The following is a 20,232-nucleotide window of genomic DNA, read 5'->3' as shown; positions in this document are numbered from 1 at the left end:
GGTTCCTAAGGGAGTGAAGGACTCTTCTAAGGTCCAGGAACCTCCTGATATTCCCATGAAAGAGATCAATGACATTAACCAAAAGAAAAGGCCAGATGAAGAGTGGCGTGGACTCATCATGACTAGAAATAGAGCAAAGCAAGCTAAGTTGGCAGTGGCTGCTGTCTAGCCCTACCAATCCCCATGAAACACTTAGCTTGGAACTGCCAAGGGCTTGGGAACCCTCGGACAGTTCGTGAACTTCACCTCTTGGTGAAGGAAAAGAGCCTGGATGTGATATTTTTGTGTGAAACTAAATGTAGAAGGGAAAGAATTGAATCTATCAGGGACAAACTTAAATTTGACTTCTGTTTTTCAGTGGACTGTAATGGAAGGAGTGGTGGTTTGCCTTTTATTTGGAAGAAGGAAATGGAGGCTGAGTTAGACTCTTACTCAAATCACCATATTTCCATCTCTATTAACTCAGATAATATGAGCAATAAAATGACCTTAACAGGCTTCTATGGTCAACCTGCCACTGCAAAAAGAAGTGAAAGCTGGGACCTACTGAGATTAATCCATACCAAAATCAACAATCCTTGGCTGTGTGTAGGAGATTTTATTGAAATCCTCTTCCAAGAGGAACAACTTGGCTCTAATGCTCATCCCTTCAAACAAATGGAGGAATTCAGTGTGGCTCTAGCTGATTGTGGATTGAATGACATTGGTTTCATTGGTTCCAAATATACCTGGTGCAACAAAAGGATGGGATCGGATTTCACTAAATCTAGACTGGATAGAGCATTGGGAAATGAGGATTGGCTAAGCATCTATGCTACTAACCAGGCCTTTGTGCTCCCAGACCAGTGCTCTGGCCATAACCCTCTTTTAATAGAGTGTATAAATCCTGATCAAGAAGTAGTCCCAAAATAGAAGATATTCAGGTATGAAGTGGCATGGGGAAAAAGAGAGAGCTGTAGTGAACTGGTGCAAGCTGCATGGCAACAGAATCTTTCTGAGAGACCAAAGATCACAACTATTCGAAAAGTAATGGAAGTGTGTAGAAACAAACTCAAGTCCTAGAGCAAGGAGGCATTTAGGAACCATAAGAGGCTACTAAATCAAAAAAGAGAAATACTAAGACAGCTCCAAGAATCTGATCTAGGCCAGCATAGTAGCCAGATTAAATCTATTAAAAAAGAATTAGATGGACTTATGGAAGAGGAAGAGCTGAAGTGGAGACAAAGAGCCAAGCAAAGGTGGCTGAAAGATGGAGATAGAAACACCAAATTCTTCCATAAGTGTGCTACTCAAAGAAAACAAGTAAACTCTATTAAGAAGGTTGCTAGTGGGGAAGGAGTTTTAGCATACAGTCAAGAAGAGGTTGCTAAAACTTTCCAATCCTTCTACCAAAATCTGTTTACCACCTCAAAACCATCGAGTATAGAAGCAGCACTGCAGTCTTTCCATCCTTCAGTCAGTGAAGAAATGAATGTTTTACTAGCTGAGGATTTTACAGAAAAGGAAGTGGTTACAGCCATTAAAGACATGAATCCACTGGGATCTCCTGGTCCAGATGGTTTCCCAGCTGCTTTCTATCACCATCACTGGGGCATAGTTGGTAAGAAGGTTACAAAAGCAGCTCTTGAAGCCCTCAACCGTAGGAAGGGAATTAGTGAGCTCAATCAGACATTTATAACTCTGATACCAAAACAGAAATCCCCTCAAGCTGTTACAAATTATAGACCCATCAGCCTATGCAATGTTCTATACAAGATCATTTCTAAAGCAATTGCAAATAGGCTCAAACTCATCCTGCCCAACATTATTTCCCCAACTCAAAGTGCTTTTGTTCCAGGGAGATTAATCTCAGATAATGTGATTGTTGCATATGAACTGCTGCACTCTATGCAAACCAGACTAAAAGGGAAACTTAATGGTTTTATGGCCTTAAAACTTGACATGAGTAAGGCCTATGACCGTGTGGAGTGGGACTTCTTGCAAAGAGTCATGGAAAAGATGGGCTTTGCTGACAGGTGGGTAAGTTTGGTGATGGAATGTGTGTCTACTGCTAATCAATGGCAACCCTCAAGAGCCTTTCTCACCCTCTAGACGTATCAGGCAGGGAGATCGTCTATCCCTCTACCTCTTTATTATTTGCTCTGAATTCTTAAGCCACAACCTTAACCAAGTTGAACTGCAGGGCCTTATTTCTGGTATCCCAGCTATTCGAGGGGGCCTACATGTAACTCACCTGCTTTTTGTAGATGATTGTCTGGTCTTTTGTAAATCAAACCCAGCTGAATGAAGTAGGTTACAGCAAGTCCTCAGCAAGTATGAACAAGCCACTGGTCAAAGATTGAACCTTGACAAAACTTCTATCTTCTTCAGTAACAATGCCAAGCTAGAGGTTCAACAAACCATCCTCCAACAAGTAGGGATTAAAGCCTCTGGTCCTTTTGATAAGTACTTGGGGTTACCATCCTATGTGGGAAGACAAAAAACTAAAACCTTTAGTTCAGTGCTGGACAGAGTCAAGACTAAAATGGCTAATTGGAAGACTAATGTTTTGTCTCAAGCTGGGAAAGAGACCTTGCTGAAATCTGTGTTGCAGTCAATCCCAACTTATAGCATGGGCATTTTTAAACTTCCCAAATCTATTATAAAATGTCTCAACCAGCTGTTGCAGTCCTTTTGGTGGGGTCAAAAGGATAACATGTCGAAGATACACTGGCTGAGTTGGCAGGCACTTGGAAAACCCAAGAAAGAAGGGGGTCTAGGGTTTAGAGACTTTGAGTTCTTTAACCTTGCCTTATTGGCCAAACAAGGGTGGAGGATCATCAAAAATCCATCCTCCCTTGTAGCTGAGATCCTAAAAGCTAAATACTTTCTGAACTCAGAATTCCTCTCAGTCAAACCAAGAGCTAATGATTCCTTTGTATGGAGGAGTTTCCTCTCAGCAAGATCTGTTCTCAAGGAGGGACTTATATGGAGACTAGGAGATGGACAAAAAGTTAAGATCTAGCAGGACAAGTGGCTTCCATGCCCTTCCACTTACAAAGTGCAATCTCCTATCACCATCCTAACTGCTGATGCAATAGTCTCTGAACTCATTAATCGAGATACTATGCAATGGGATCTACCCCTCATTCAAGCTATTTTTTCAGAAATTGAGGCTAACTTAATCTGCAAGATGACCCTTAGCCCATGCAAGAGCCAAGATGTTTTGACATGGAGATGCTCAAGCAATGGCAAATGCTTAGTGAGAAGTGCCTATCACCTACAAGGCACCATTAAAGAAGATAACAAGGGCCAATCCTTATAACAACCCTACAATTCAAGCTTCTGGAACAAACTTTGGGGTATCCAAGCTCCTCAAGCCACCAAGTCCTTCTTGCGGAGGGCTACAAAGGAGTCCCTTGCTACGAATCTGAACTTGCACAAGAGAAAGGTGGTGGAGTCTCCACTATGCCCAATCTGCTTCAGGTATCCTAAATTAGTCTCACATGCCCTCTGGACCTGTGCAGCAGCTCAAGATGTATGGTCAAAAAGCTTAAGAAGGATATAGAAACTGGAGATTCTAAATGGCTTTTTCAAAGCGATCCTAATGCCCTTTTGGAGCCAACTATCTAAGCGGGAACTCACAGAAATTACAGTCACTGCAAAGGCAATTTGGCATAGGAGGAATACTTGGTGTCAAAGCAGGTCCATGCAAAGATGACAGCCATTGGTACTTGGTTAGAAAATGGGGGAAAACATGTTAAGCACCAGGTGGCACCTAGCACTAAATGGTCTACTCCTCCACCAGCCTTCTTCAAAGCTAACTGGGATGCAGCCATTGATAAAGACAATTCTAAAGTAGGTATTGGTGTGATTGTCAGAGATTCGGATGGCCTGGTTATTGGCTCTCTATGTTCTTCTATTACTTTAACTCCTAATCCAAAGATTGGGGAAGCTGTAGCAGCTTTAAGAGCAACTATGTTGTGTGCTGAACTGGGATTAACGCAAATCATACTAGAAGGAGATGCTCCCAATGTGGTTCAGGCTGTTCAACATAAAGAAGAAAACTGGAGTGCCTTTGGAATGGTGATTAGAGATATCAAATCCTTATTGTCAAAGGCGCGGGAATGGTCAATTCAACATACTCCTAGGGAATTCAATGTAATTGCCCATACTCTAGCAAAATATGCTCTGACTTGTTCAAAGGATTGTATCCTTCTGGAGGACTACCCTCCAGGTATCCAACATTTACTCTAATGAAATGCATTTGATCCTTTCAAAAAAAAAAAAAGCCAGGCTGAAGAGTTGTTTCACATCTATAATACAATTACATCGTAATCAGGGTTTATTACTAGAAAAGGAAACATATAAAATTACAAGTCCAAAAAGCAATTCAAATTAAACCATAGAACCCAAACCACTCGAGCTACTTCTAATAAACTCCCGTTGTTCGTGTAATCTGAAAGTGGTCATATACATCATTTTAGGAAGTATGCATGGTCTTTGCTTATGTTAACAGGAAATCAACATAAAAACATCATACCATCCAATATTCTCCACATAAGGTGGGAAGTTAAAACCATAAAATCTTAAAATTAATAAGGATAGATAACAAGACAACTGACACATACAAATAACAGGTTGAATAACTCACTTCGATACATCATGTTCGATCAAGCATTTCATAACATAATTTTTGGTTGAATCTAATTATAATGTGGATTACATGATATTATGATATGACTCAATTCTATAACGCATACAAATAAGCTTAGTTGGTCAAAGCCACATGGAAGACTAGAGAAAGAAAGCTTGATAAATATTCTCTAGTCAAATCGGACGTGATAACAAAAACAAAAGGTCTGAATACAGGCCTGGTATTCAGATAGTCCTTCCATAATCATCAGGTACAAGGAGTATAACACAAACTGACAACAATCCACATTTGCCTCCAAATTTTATTTCCACCAAAAAGATATGCCTATAGTCTCCTTTTACACTTTTTTTTTTTTCTTTAAGAACTCCTCCATCTAACCACCCAAAGATTCTAAATAGACATCAGCATAAACCAAGTAGACATGTAACATGACCCTTCCCCTACATAAAACCAATTCTACCATTTAGCCTAGTCTGACTCTCTAAACACAGGATAACCAATCTGAGTCCTATGTTTAGTGGCAACTTTTAAAAATTCAAACAAACAATGAACTTATAAAGGAAACAAGACTGTCAATAAAACATCTCATTTATAATCTTACTCCTTGCTTATCATAAGCATGAACACCAAAACAGGTAATCATTCAAGTTTTCAACAAGAAGAAATATTTCCATCTACATGTGAATCCAATATTCAAGAAAGATGTACATTTACATCTGTATAAAACCTAACCATCAAAACTTCAAAGTTGAGCCAATACCACTACAAACAACTATAGAGAAACAAAACAACCATGGAAGAATTCAAGTTACAAACAAACCTCTCACAAGAAAATAGTGAAGGATCAGGCAGTACACTCAAGGCCTCTCTCATAGTCACAGTAGCCAAAAGATGCCTGAAAAAAGCACTTAGAGAAGGAGTAGCAGTCTGTCCACTGGTCCATGCCGCTAGCTTCTGCAATTGATCAAGTTTTAGCATGGACCTGGAATTGTTGGAACCACCTTTGACTTGCTTTCTCTAAGTGATTTCTTCTCTAACTGAGATCGAATTGTGAGACCCTAGTGGAAGACTTGGTGCTTTCTTAGTCCCTTCTTGATTGCCCATGGTTTGGTTTGTTTTGCTTTCTGTTCTTTACTGGGAATTTTATCGAACTCTTGGGTGGAAATTACCAACACAAACTAGTCGACGAAATCAATATACACATAGATTCAATCCCAACCCCTTCAATGTAAATAAATCTTCAATATTTCAGACCTACAATCATATACAATCAATAGCAGAATAGCATACTGAACATATATTACCATATAAATCAGATAAAAATTTTAGATTCAATATTCACATTTTATACAGTAGAGAAACAGTGTACAAAAACTGCTCCTGTCTATACCTGTTATGATAAAATGTGAGATTTCAAAGTTAAGATATTGAGACTAGTATAGAAAATAACTGAGATTGTTTTCATAACAAAATATGCATGTGTTTCACAAAATCAACCTCAATCAGTTTTAGAGAAAGTCTTAAATAAGAGCACCGCTTACCTAACTTTTGTAGTGTACAAAACCAATCCAATTACACCTTGAACCTGAACAATAGCAGTTTCATAACCTAATCCAGAAAGATATCACTCTATGTTAATAGCTCATATCAGTACAAAATCAACATATCTAACAAAATTCTAAAACCCGACCCGTAGCTCAAAAAGAGCCAAAATCGAAAGCTGGTCTGGGCCAAACCCGACACTGATTTTATGTCAACCTGAAACTCAGGTTGGGTCTGGTTCGGTTAGGGTATTTTTTTAAAAAAAAATTAATATACACATTCACCAGTCCACCTAATACAACCACTACATTTATTACACATTTAACGTTAACGACCAAAATATTTATAATAGTAGAAATAAATATTGTAAAAATTATTTTATATGTCCATTTCTCTCACATTTAAAACTATTCAATTGGGACAAAATTTTAAAGAGACTTTCACCAATTCCTAAAGAACATCCTTATAAGTTACCATGTCAAAGATCACTTCAGAGTTCTCTGAATGCAAAAATTCAGCCAAGATTTGCATGCAATACAGGCCGTATCAAGTTAAACAGATCACAGAAAATAATAAATGTGTAATAAATGTCTAACACTGTAAAAGCATGTGATAATTGGAGGTAATGCAAATATACACAGCCACTATATATGTACAAATGTGAGAGGATTGTCAGCTTATGGATTGTTCATCAATCAACCCCAATCTGGTTTTGTTGGGTAGAGAAATCTTTTCTTTGTTTGGACCCATTCAAGGTGCACCATCAATGTCCATTAGCTATTTATTTTTGTGATGAGAGACAAGACAGATAATACAAAACAAATGCAAAACAATTCAGTACTTGAGGCACATTAAAGAAGATGCACAAGTAATTAATTGGCCACGACCTTAGGCCAATCACTATCAATATTAGAAAGGGCTTTAATAAAACAGACTTTTTAACAGGTTGATGAGTACCACAGCTCTCTTTTTCTTCACCAGCCTGCACTATATAATATGATCTCTATGGTCAATTAAAAATTTCACCATTCTAAGACCCCATTTCCAATTAGAATCAAGCTGAAAGAAACAGCTGTGAACATTTTAATCAAGCGGCTAATCCAACATTAATTAGCAAAATTTGTAAAAAAGCTGGCTTTTCAAATGTTGAGCTTAACATGGCATAACAGGTAAGCAATACCCAAAGTTAGTGTTTTTCTCAATTCTAGTGGGTCCTGCTATTCAACTACCTCTGATGTGGATTGTAACTTTTGATCTGTGTGGGGGTACTAGGGGGCCAATGACACATGCGATTTAATTTAAAATCTGGCCTACACTATTCATTATTAAGTTGCTTCTAAATTGCTGACTAGTTTGGTAGACTAGAACTTACTGTATTCTTGATAGCTTTTGTGTAGAATTCAAAGGAATGTCTCATTCTCAATGTTGAAAGGGGTTTGGTCTTTTGTGCAGAGGTAGCTGAAGGAAAAATACTAGTTCTAGGAAGTTTCAATTCTCTATGTTGGATTGTGTTCTCTTCCCAAGCAAATTCTTGATTAAGTACTCAAACAGTACAAGGAGATTGTAGGAAAGGCGTTGACAGGGGAGCTTAGAAGCCAAGCCAGCAACTAGGCTCCACCATCAATGCAAGAAAGACAAATAAAAGCGAGAAGAAGAATGGCGACAATGAAGAGAAGCAAAAGAGAAACAAAAAGTAAGAGAGAGTAACCTAGGCCAGGGGAGCAGCAACGGAAGCGAACCGTGATGGCAAACTAGCTTACACGAGCAGAGGAAATTATCGGTTTACAAGGGTTCGACAGGCTGACATCTAACTAAACCCGATTAGTAGGGAGTTCGGTCCAGTCTAGTCCGGGGAGGTTTTGTGGACCAGACTAGACCGGACCTAATCGGTCCAGGGTTTTCTCACCTTGGACTGGACCAAACTCTATAAGGACCGGGCCAGTTCAGTCCCATTTGGGCCGGTCAGTCCAAAGTGGCCAATGGGCCAATGTTTTTCTTCCATAATTTTCAGCCCAATAGCCTTATTTTCGGCCCAATAGTCTTATTTGTCTTCCATAATTTTCAACCCAATAGCCTTATTTTCGGCCCAATAGTCTTATTTTTCTTCCATAATTTCTGGCCCAATGGCCTAATAAATTTGAATAAAAGATTTATAAAAAAAAAAATCAAAAATTTCTATATCCATCTGAACATTTTAAACAAGGTTATCAATCACTAGTATGCAATATGTACATCATGTAAATAACATACATCAAATCTGGCTTCTAAAAGAAAGAAATAAAAAAAAAAAAACCATTCCCAAGCATAGATAATGAAAAGCTCTTCAAAAAAATAATAGTAGAAGACTAAAACTAAATGTCTAGAAGAGTGGGACTCATATTTAGTAATTTACATCAAAAGTTCTAAATAAAAACATAGCTCTCAAATATGAAATTCAAATAACACTATAACAGTAGTATAAATTACTTACCAAAAAAACAAACTATAACAGTGGCATAAAGCATTTACATCAATACAAACAAAAACAATTATCCCCTAGGCTTGGCAGCTACTACATCATTTGGTTTGGCATACTTTTCACTTTTCACAATACTCTGTAATATGTAAACAAATGAATTATTAGCCAAAATTTCTCATCACCGAACACATGAACGTAGTAATTAATCATTCTCAATAAAAATATAGTAATCAAGTTATCAACCATTAGTTTCAAACTCTTAGATTTAATTAATATAGAAGTGGAGAGATTCATGAATATAATGACCTCCTCGTCTGTATATATATATATATATATATAATTATAATTCCCTTTCCATGGATCAAATATATATGTGCTACAAGTTTGTTGGGTTGTCCACGAATTCCATGCATGTTTCCGAGCCTGTATATCATGTCTTACATATATAATATAATTTGAAATAATTAATGGGTTTTATTTATTATATATATATATATTGAAAAGAAGAATAAAATGATAATTAGTAAAATAGAGTTACACACACAGATATATAAATATATATATATATATATATTAACGTCATTGGTAAAAGTCTTAACTGTTTGAACACTTTGCTACGTAGCCTACATTGATATGTATCTATTATTGAGGTTAGTCTCCACATCAATAAAATAATTTTGTTTTTCACTTCCTGGACATGACAACACATTCTTGTTGACAACATATTCTTGTTGTCAAAGCCCAAATATAAATGGAGAAATTGTCTTTAAACTAAGAAGGAGTTTGCGTAAATAAATTCAGTTTTTTTTTTTCTCAAACAGGAATTATAAAACACTAAGAGATATATGATTAGGGACAAGGGAGGTACCTAAGAACCTAACAAACACAGTGAACACTCAATAACAACGAACACATGAACTCGAAAAGAAATTGAAAAAATAATTTTTAGAATCAATGAATAGGACAAGTCAAAGACAGAGCTGTAATATTGTCACAGTTGAATATAAGTTAATAACCCAAACTGTGCATGCATGAATCAGGCTGTGAATAGAGCCCATATCCGTAGGTTCATTTTGCCATTAACTTTCCTACCATATTGATAAAAGGATTCAACACATGTGCTGAGTTTCACAATATATTGAAGCAAAATTTTCACAACTTAGCTTCTATGTAGTTGTTTGAATTTTTTTTTTTTTTATATATATAATTTTTTGTCCAATTATCAGTAGCTAGTTTAAATTTGGCAAGCCTCCCCAGTCCCAACTATGTTCCATAAGTTTCATATCAAGTGGATGCAAATAATTTCCTTATATTATGCTAAGTTCTAACTGCACACACGACCAAAAAAAAAAAAAACCAATATTATGGAAAGGTTAAAAAGTCCATAATGCATGTGAATTCGAAAAAAAAGGTACAAAGTGCACCCACGAAAAGTTTTTCCTTAAATAATTAATCATCTTTTCACATGTTAATTGAAAGTGCTCCTGGCAAACCCACATGATCAGTTGAAAGCAAGTTGTCATTTTTGATTTCCTGAAGGTCCCAGACTCCCGAGACTCCTTTTTGTTATGTATATATCAACCCAATTAAGGTACATAATAAAATAATATTTGTAATGAGATGTTATAGATATATAGCATATATATGTTCAATTAACTTCAACTATAACAAAGACATGATATATATTCGATCTTGAAATTTATAACAAATATATAAATTCTATTTTACATTATGCCCTTGAAATCACTATAACAAAGACATGATTTCACTAAATAGTTGACATTATATATAGATGCTTTATATATATAGATGGTTTATATATAAAGACATTATATAAAGCAGAGTCGCTGACACAAATTTAGCCCAAATTTGTTTTCAACTATACAAAATCCATTCCTGGTCAAAGACATTTAGTGATTTCAACAAAGACATTATATATAGATGCTTTATATAACTTCAACTATTACAGATGCCCTTGAAAAATCCTTGAAAATAAAAACCTAAACGCTAAAAATAATCCTACCTATTACCAAATTTACATACCTAAATCAGTGGGAGAGATGGTTGCCGGAGGGCTGAGAGACAACCGAGAGGGAGGAGCTGCTGCGAGCCTGCGTGAGAGAGGGCTGCGGCTACTGAGGGAAGGGCTAAGAATCTTAAAGGGGCTACATGAGGTAAGTGGGAAACAGAGGGGCTAGGTTTGGAGGGGCTTGAGACGACAGCCTGGTAGCAATGGAGGGGCTAGGGTTCCGATTTGCTTGAGAAAGTGAGAGAGCCAAGAGGTCTAAGGGGGAATTCGGCAATGGGTTTTGATTTCTGGGAAGGAAAATTTGGGAGGGAATTTTGGCCGCCCCGCCCGGGGGGGGGGGGGGGGGGGGGGGGGGGGGGGGGGGGGGTGGGGATGGCTTACCGTATGTTGAAAGTTGAAACGGTGCCATTTGGTAAGCTGGAAACAGAAAAAACTACCCAGTTTTAAATTCCCTCTCAAACTGAACCTAAACAGCCCCATTTAGGTCCAATTTTATATTAAACGGTGTCGTTTTCTCTACTATCCAAGATGTGCTTTTCACTTCTAAAAAGTAAAAAAATTAATAAGTTAGTAAAAAAGTATTTAAGTTAGTAAAATTAAAATTAAGTAAACTATTTAATGTGTATTATTTAATTAACTCATTAAAAAAATCACTAATTAAAATTATATTGATAATGTTAATTGTTACTTTATTACTAACTTAGAGAGTTAGAGACTAGAGTATATTATTGACAATTTGTTTTTTTATATCCAATGGAATTTTGTTTAATAATTATGTAATTATATTGTGATATATAAAATTATTAATAATTTAATATATATAACTAATAGTATGCTATTATATATATATATATATATATTAATATTATATATATATATTAGTAATACACTAATACTATTAGTCTATTAGTATATAGTAAATTAGTAATAGTTATTAACTTATTTGCTATAACTAATAATACACTAGTACTAATAGTCTAATACTATAACTAATAACTATATGTCATCAATAGTAATATGTAATAAGTTATAACACTAGTACTAATAACTAGTAACTAGTATTACTATATCTCTTCAAACCCAACACATTTACTAATACCCTATGTAATACTATATAATTATATTAAATAAGAGTAATACTCTTATAATCCTATTACTAATACTAGCTTATTAAATATTAAGTTAACTAATACTAATACTCTTATAATCTAATTACTAATACTAGCATATTACATATTAACTTAACTAATACTAATACTAATATTATTAGATATAGTTATAGATTTATAATGATTTAGTTATTATGAATTTATGAATACTAATACTATATAATAGTATATTAGTATTAATATTAGACTATTAGTAATTTAGTATAGCTAGTCTATATATTAGTAAATTAGTAATATTAGTTATGTTGAAACTTGAATCAGTCAATTACTAATATAACTACTATATATTAATATTACTTATAGTGATTAGTATAACTCTTATAATAGTATTAATAGTAGACTATTAATAATTTAGTATAGCTATATATTAGTATTAGACTTTTAGTTATATTGTTATAGTGATTTAGTATAACCATATTGATATTAGTATAAGTATTATAAGTTGTATAACTATAATCTATGTTAGACTATTAGTATTTTTTATTTTTTTGATACCATAGGTCCATATTAGACTATTAGTAATTTAGTCTTAGTATAAATATTAGTATTAGTTAAAATTATAAATATTAGTATTAGTTAATAATTACTTAATGGGGAGTTAGTGATAGGATTAGGCTATTAGCCTATTAGGTTAGATAAAAATTATAATTAATTATATACAATTATAAATATTATATAAATAATAAAAATTAAAAAAATATATTTATTCATTCGGTCCGGACCGGGATGAAAATCCCTGGACTGGGACCGAACCGAAATTGGTCGGTCCACCAAATTTCGGATCGAGACCGACTGGACATAGTTCTGGTCCAATCCGGTCTGGACCGAACTGACCTGTCCGGTCGGTTTTTCCGGTCTGGACTGGCCGATTCTCCCCCCTAAACCCGATATCTAATTGTTGACTAGATGAACCCGTCTTTGATGGGTTGGGCAAGTTGAATAATTCAAACAGATCGGGACCAAGCCCTTTATGCACAGGCCTAGTACGTGGGCATGTTTAGAAATTAAAACAGAAGTATATGTATGAGAAATTGGATTGGTGATATTTTTAACTATATATCACATTAAATTATACTAATTTATTGATTTATTTTGATGAGATCTATTTATCACCAAAACATTTATCTTAATAAAAAACCTTGACAACTTTTGGTTGTTCTAATGGTTGAAACTAATAGCATAAGAGTTTCAGTCTACACATTAATTCAACTCCATTGAAATAAAATAACACAAACTTAGTTCTGATTAAGTTATTCAAAGTGCTAAGCGTTCCTTATGTACTTCTATTCTTTTTGGCTAGAGTGGAGCCCTTGGTAATGATACAATACGAAATGGATGAACTCAGTTTCCATTGAAATCAAATAACATAAATTTTGTCTTTCTTTCGTTTTCTTCTCTATTTTTATATAGCATACTAATCCATCACCGGCTCTTCGATCTACCATGTCAGCAGTTGTAAGCATGTTTGAAGGCCGAATTGTTGTTCATGAGTTGATTATGGATCCATGTATTTATGGAGACAAATTGAGCTAATTTAAGGGTTCAAGAGACAATTTGATAAGATCTGAGGACAAAGCTCAAGTGACACTTAGAGTGAGGTTCCAAGAAAAATTTATAATCAAAACCATAAAAAATAGCAATAAAATCTCAAAGAAAATAATGAAAGTAATTGTAATTCCTAATAAAGTTTAGGAGACCAACCAAAAATAAACCACTATACTATAACAATAAAGTATAACCGTACCACACATATAGCCTGATCGGGAACCCTTCACACAACATGTTATTATCCAAATAAATGGTTAGATTATCCTCAAAATTGATAACATGAGATGAGTCGAACTTGAGAAATATGGCTTTTTGAAAATACTAAACAAAGATCTCAAGTTTACAATAAATGCTTGGTTAAGTTCCAAATGTGAACTCTGAGGTGCTGTTTGAAAATACTGAACCAACATCTCACAAACTGATATGATTTGATGGGATACGTCAAATTGTAAATGTATTTTAATTATCAACTAGATTAAATGTATCACATTAAATTACGTTTGATCCCTATGAATATCTCTAGGAAAATTCATAGAATCCTTACGAAATTTTGGTGGGGCTTTGATCATTACAAAAAAACACAATTACACTCAAAAGTCCTAGAGCTTTATCCCCAGTTAGGACTTGAGTAACAAAGATAGAACTAGTCAAATCTTTATTCTGTAAATGTTAGGGATTTGATGATTGATCATCACTATGCATTTTAACAGAGCTTGCAACTATAAAAGAGATGGAAGAAAGATGAGGATGTAAAACTATTCGACGGAGAGAATATATTTATTCTCTGTTCAGTATGAATGGAGTTACATCATGTCTCTATTTTTAGACATGTAAAAGGCTAAAGGCTGTGAAGGTAAAGTAAAGGTAAAAGAAGTAGAGTAACTAATTAGTAAAGAATAGACAAGCAGTTACTTACAGACTTAACTGAAAATATTTCAATTAATATCTCGTTTGTTTTGTTTTTACAACTATTCTCACTTCATCTCATGTAATCATTACAAATTTTTCAAATCCCTATACAAAATAAAATAAACAATTTAACTTTTTCAGATTTCAAAATAAAAATAATATTAAAAAAATATATTCTAACAATATTTTTTTTTCAACTTTCAATTTTTATCTCAACCAATCTCATCTCATATCTAATATTTACCTATATAATATTACAAGGACTAGGCTTCAAACTTTGTTTTGTTTGTTGGCCTTACCTGACCACATTGTTCTCGTTCTCTTTACTCTTTAGCTACTTTCTTTGTGACAATTTGACCCGAATATGTTGATAACGTTGAATCCTACCATCCCAATTGTAAAGTTGTGACAAAATCAAATGGACTTTTAGTCTCCATGTGATTTTGTGCATAGTTAATTATGCTACTTATTTTATTCCTAACTACTAAACGACTGATATTTGGATAATATGCTCTCTAATTTCCACCTCAGTGGAACCATGTCAATTTAATTTCAATTGGCTCTTGTATTTGTTGCCATAGAAAAATATCTCATTGGCCTAATTATGGCAAAAGAACCCAAAAATTAGCTAGAGACTTGATGGAAAAGGCCATGAATTTGGAATCAAGTTTAAAGATCCTGGCTGCAAACTTGTATCGGCCATGTCCAGAGCCAGAAGTAGCAATGGACATGTCTTCTCATTCTGATATACACAGGCATTCGATTTTATTTCATTGATATAATCTCTTTACATCTACAGTCCATTAATATTGTCCTATGTAGGACTGTTCACCGACTTGACAACTAAGCATTGCGACCCGACCCGACCCGAAGTAGGCACCTTCCGTTTACCCGATACTCGACCCGATAGTAATTTTGGAATAGAGCTCCGACCCCTTTTTTTTTGGTGCACTTGTGTGTAAATATATATAAATATATATATATATATATATATATATATATATATATTATACTTGCAATGTGTTAGGAAGAAAACCAAATAGAGAACTTTCTAAGAATATGTCACATGTCTATTTGTTTTAAAGGTAGATTATTTTCATATTAGTAGAATTCATCTCTCCCTGAGAATAAGATGACCAATGCAAATTATAAAGCATTCCCACCAAGCAAAACTCCTTCAAGAAATTTCTCATTTATTAATATTAATGAATGGATATGAAAGTTTTGCGCAACTTCTTGTCTTGGACTTAATAGGATGATGCCAAAAATGTAAATTAATTTAGTCAAAATGTTGATTGACTTCAATGGATATGAAAGTTTTGCGCAACTTCTTTTCTTGGACTTAATAGGATGATGCCAAAAATGTAAATTAATTGAGTAAAACTGTTGATTGACTTCAATGGCTTTGGCTACATTTTCTAGAAGAAGAAGAAATCCATTGGATATAGTGATTGCAAATTAGTAGCAACTTGATTTTTTCCATTCATTCCTACAACCAACTTCCCTGCCAATGCTTTCTAAACCAACGTTTTAAAAAAAAAATACAAAAAATAAACCAATAATGTTCATGTATACTGTTCATTTAATAAATCAATAATGTTGTATAAATGTACTTTTAGTAATCACACTAAACCAAAAACCCATAGGTCTTGTTTAATTTTTAAAATACATAAGCGGTTTGTGTATCCATAGGTCCTACTCCCAAAGAATTGTGTATTCTTCAAAAAATCTTCAATCAACCTCATTCGAAATATTCTTCAAAGTTATCTCTACAAGAAATAAAAAATAATGTTTAATATATAATTAATTGAAAGGACTATAAGAAAATATTATTCAAATATGGATCTTACTAGTTTCATCATCTTCCATTACATCATCTTTCATCACATCATCTTTCATCATCTTCAAAAGAATTGTGAGTTCTTCAAAAAATCTTCAATCAACCTCATTCAAAATATTCTTCAAAGTTATCTCTACAAGAAATAAAAAATAATGTTAAATATATAATTAATTGAAAGGACTATAAGAAAATATTATTTAAATATGAATCTTACTGGTTTCTAACTTGTAGCTTTCATCATCTTCCATTACATCATCTTTCATCATCTTCCAAAGAATTGTGTATTCTTCAAAAAATCTTCAATCGACCTCATTTAAAATATTCTTCAAAGTTAGCTCTACAAGAATAAAAAATAATGTCAAACATATAATTAATTGAAAGGATTATAAAAAAATATTATTCAAATATGAATCTTACCGATTTCTAACTTGTAGCTTTCATCATCTTCCATTACATCTTGGGAGTCGTAATTAATGGAGGGAGTCATCAACCAATTTTGGGTGCAAATAAGAGCTTCAACTGTTGTTGGGGCCAATGCACTACGAAATGAATCTAAGACCCGACCTCCAATGCTAAATGTCGATTCAGAAGCAACAATAGATATCGGAATAGCTAACACATCTCGAGCTATATTGGCAAGGATCGGATATCTAATTGAGTTCACCTTCTATCATATTAGAATATCAAAGTCAGGTGTCGATCATTCAACACTTTCCATGAAATACTTATCCAATTCTAATTTAGACCCTACCACACCTTTTGATGCTTGATATTGCTGATAAATATTAGATACATCATCCTCATCATTATAAGAAGTGTTGTTTTGGGCCTCACTAACACTTGATTGGCCCCTACTTTAACTTATATTAGATTTTGAATATTGCTTATACATCCGCTCAATCATCCTCCTTAGCCAATCAACAAGTTCAAACGCTCGCTCATAGCCAAGAATATTTGTAAAACAAAACTTCAAAACTTCTAACTTCAAGTGCGAATCAAGCATAGATGTAATAAACAACATTTTGTTCAATTTTCCAAAATCCTCCCAATACTTGTCATATTTCAACAACATCCTCTCCGACATGGTTTTCAGCATATTACTCTCACTCATAGAAAATTTGTTCAAATGTTTATAGGTTGTACATATTTCATTAATGAACAAATTTGAAGTCCCATAAAATGAGCCTGAAACCCGCAAAGTCATATCGTAAAAAAGTTTCAAAAATTGTACAAAAATCTTGATGGTTTCCCAATCACGTAAAGTTAGTATTCCTTGTCCAACCTCACATAAATATGGGCAAAACTCATTGTCTTTATCTTGCAGCACCTCAAACGCCTCATAATATTTGAAAGCCGCACTCAATATTAGATATGTTGAGTTCCACCTAATTAATTGGAACATCAAGGCAAAGAAGCCCACCACCCAAAATATTTTATTTTTCTGCGCATGACTTGAACTTATTAAGTCTTGCAAGGGAAGACTTCACATGTTTAACCGCATTTCGAATCTTCACAATTGATTTATCAATTTCTTTTAATCCATCCTGGACAATGAGATTCAAAATATGTGCACAACATCTTTTCCTCAAATAATCGATAGCCATGGTATTAGAAGATGCATTATCGACTGTGATTGTAAATATCTTCTTTATGCACCATCCAAGTATAGATGACTCAATCTCTTTTCCAATTGTTATCCCTTTTGTGATCAGGAACTTTGTTAAAATCTATAATTCTCTTATGCAAGATCCAATCATCATCAATAAAATGAGCTGTTATGCACGTATAATTCAGATTTTAAATTGATCTCCACATGTCAGTAGTGATACAAATCTTATAATCAGATACCATGAACATGTTTTTCAACTTTTCTTTTTCTAACATGTACATCTTCATATAATCTCGCATAACAGTAATGCGAGATGAGATTAGAAATCTAGGCTCAACTATAGCCATAAAGTCTTTAAAACCTTATTTTTCTACAAATCTAAACGATAGCTCATCCACAATTATCATTTTAGCTACCGTTGACCGTATTTTCTGCTCGTTGTACTTGGCAAGTCCAACACTAGGACTGCTAGTTGTACCATCCACCCCCATCTTCCTAGTCTCAGTCATTTTTGATTGGGGGTTATCCTTTCCAACTTGACTAGTATTAAAGGCTTTACATCTCTCATTATAGAACTTCATTGATGAAGTACCTTGTCTTTTAGGATGGCATAACAAAACCTTACCACAATAATTGCATTTGGCTTTGGGCTCATCAGGATCCTCGACATCCTCAAACCTCGTAAAGTGTTGTCATACTTCAGATCTACCCCGTCTTCTTGATATAGGAGGGCGAACTTGAGGACTAGTTATAGGGAAAGAGCCATCCAAAGTTGGAGGTAGAGTGCTATCTAAATTAATCACATTGGGCATTGATTCAGGCTCAAATGAAGACATAGCAGCACTAGGTTCCATAGGGTTCAACTACAATTTGAGATAACACCACAAATTTGTTAACAAAACAGGAAGACAACCAAAAGAACTAAATGTATAGCTACTGATTAGCTAGGGATCAATATTGAAAGATATATTATATATATGCACACGACTTTAATAAGTTATTTGCCCCCATTTCAATGGTCACGATTACCCTCTAATCATGGTTATGTTCAGGGCTCATCTGGTACTGGGATATATATATACCTACATCATCGAGTGTAATAAGTTTATTTAAGTATTGGACTAATTAGTTTTTAAAGTGATCTAAGTGTAAATTAAACATTAATTATTTAAACCAGTTTTTGGCAATAATCATGTGGAGTCAGATTTGGTCATGAATATGAAATCTGCTTATGGTGTAGGCAGCTTGTAATGATGACCTTGTTCATATCTGGTCTCAACTTATAATGAAGTCCTACAAGATGTAAATAACCAAGTATGATATTCTATAGGCCACATAACACTACCTAATAAAACTTACATAAACTGAAAGAAGTCACAGAAATTACGGAAAAAGCAATGAGCTCCCATGATTTATGTCAAATTACTTTTTCAAAAGAGAATCTAAACTATTGTAAATAAGCAAGTTTGATTCTATAGGAATATATTGCGCTCACCTTCTCTGGATCCCCTATCACCAATGATACCTGTGCTTCTTGTTCCACTAACAACCTTGTTCAACTGAAACAATAGAAGAAACTTTGATTATACAACAAGAAAGCTGCATAAATCATCAGAGTATACGAGAAATTTAATTATAAGAACATATCGTGGTCATCCCAGAACATATGGAAACATCACACTAGTGAGCTAGCAACTAAACCAACTTTATGGAATCATCTTTAACATAAAGTACTAGTTTTATTATATTCAACCCCCCCTCCCCCCCCCCCCCCCCCCCCCCAAAAAAAAAAAACACCCACCTAAAAAAGGGACCAACATAAATTGAAAGACTACAACTGCATTCCAAAATCTCTAAGAGCACATAGAACTAGAAGAACAACACTTCTTCACATATATGGGCAGAAGGCACTGACTCAAGACATAAATGTGAAAATAGATATGACTGATGGGCTACTAGTTTAGCAATTTATGCACTGATAGGCACATAACATCCTAACTTATATCTTCATAACCACACTAGAACTGGAGGTAATGGAAAACCCAAGCTAAATGCTATTGAGGTTGGTGCATTCTAGAACAAGCATAAAACATTCAGGAATATCCATTCCAGGCCCAAAAAAAAGGCAACCAATAAGGAAAGAAGTCATTCCACTTCTTGACAGGATAGTCGAAAAGTGTGATACAAGCACAATCATCCATATAACTACAGCTGAATAAATGTTAGAAGTTTCTGACACGACCATATGTTAAACACCATCAAATAATCCTTCAAGTTCTTAATATGCTTACCCTCCCCTACAAGACCTTATATTGAAAATATGTATTCCTCAAACTATTTTTTTACATGAGAATTAGATAAAGGATGTAGGTATTCTATATCACAAACTGCAAGAGGTGTGGCAGGCATCCTATACTAACAAATATGCAAAAATGGGAGCCATTGTGACCAATCTCCAGGCACAAGCAATAATGTCGATGACAGTATCTCAA

At 34.4% G+C, this 20,232-nt stretch overlaps 1 protein-coding gene and 1 long non-coding RNA gene across 3 annotated transcripts; one reads left to right on the top strand and one right to left on the bottom strand.

The window, feature by feature from the left end:
• Window positions 1–3,696: 3,696 nt before the first annotated feature.
• Window positions 3,697–4,236, top strand: LOC122278455. The gene has a single exon (XM_043088644.1). It carries the CDS (start codon window positions 3,697–3,699, stop codon window positions 4,234–4,236), a length of 540 nt encoding a protein of 179 aa, XP_042944578.1.
• Window positions 4,237–5,206: 970 nt separating this feature from the next.
• LOC122278148 lies at window positions 5,207–10,992 on the bottom strand. Of its 2 annotated transcripts, XR_006229302.1 has the most exons (3): window positions 10,680–10,992; window positions 6,178–6,244; window positions 5,207–5,890 (listed from the first exon to the last, which is right to left on the bottom strand). It is a non-coding gene; the product is annotated as an uncharacterized LOC122278148 (long non-coding RNA). The 2 variants fall into 2 exon arrangements; XR_006229301.1 differs by having other exon boundaries at window positions 5,207–6,244.
• Window positions 10,993–20,232: the final 9,240 nt, after the last annotated feature.

The sequence above is a fragment of the Carya illinoinensis genome, chromosome 10, assembly GCF_018687715.1.
Source record: "Carya illinoinensis cultivar Pawnee chromosome 10, C.illinoinensisPawnee_v1, whole genome shotgun sequence".
NCBI lineage: Eukaryota > Viridiplantae > Streptophyta > Magnoliopsida > Fagales > Juglandaceae > Carya > Carya illinoinensis.
The sequence above is the reverse complement of the archived record's forward strand: the minus strand, read 5'-3'. Positions and strand labels throughout refer to the sequence as shown.

Coding starts and splice junctions, on each gene's coding strand:
- LOC122278455 (XM_043088644.1), top strand. CDS start 3,697: ATGACAGCCATTGGTACTTGGTTAGAAAATGGGGGAAAACATGTTAAG.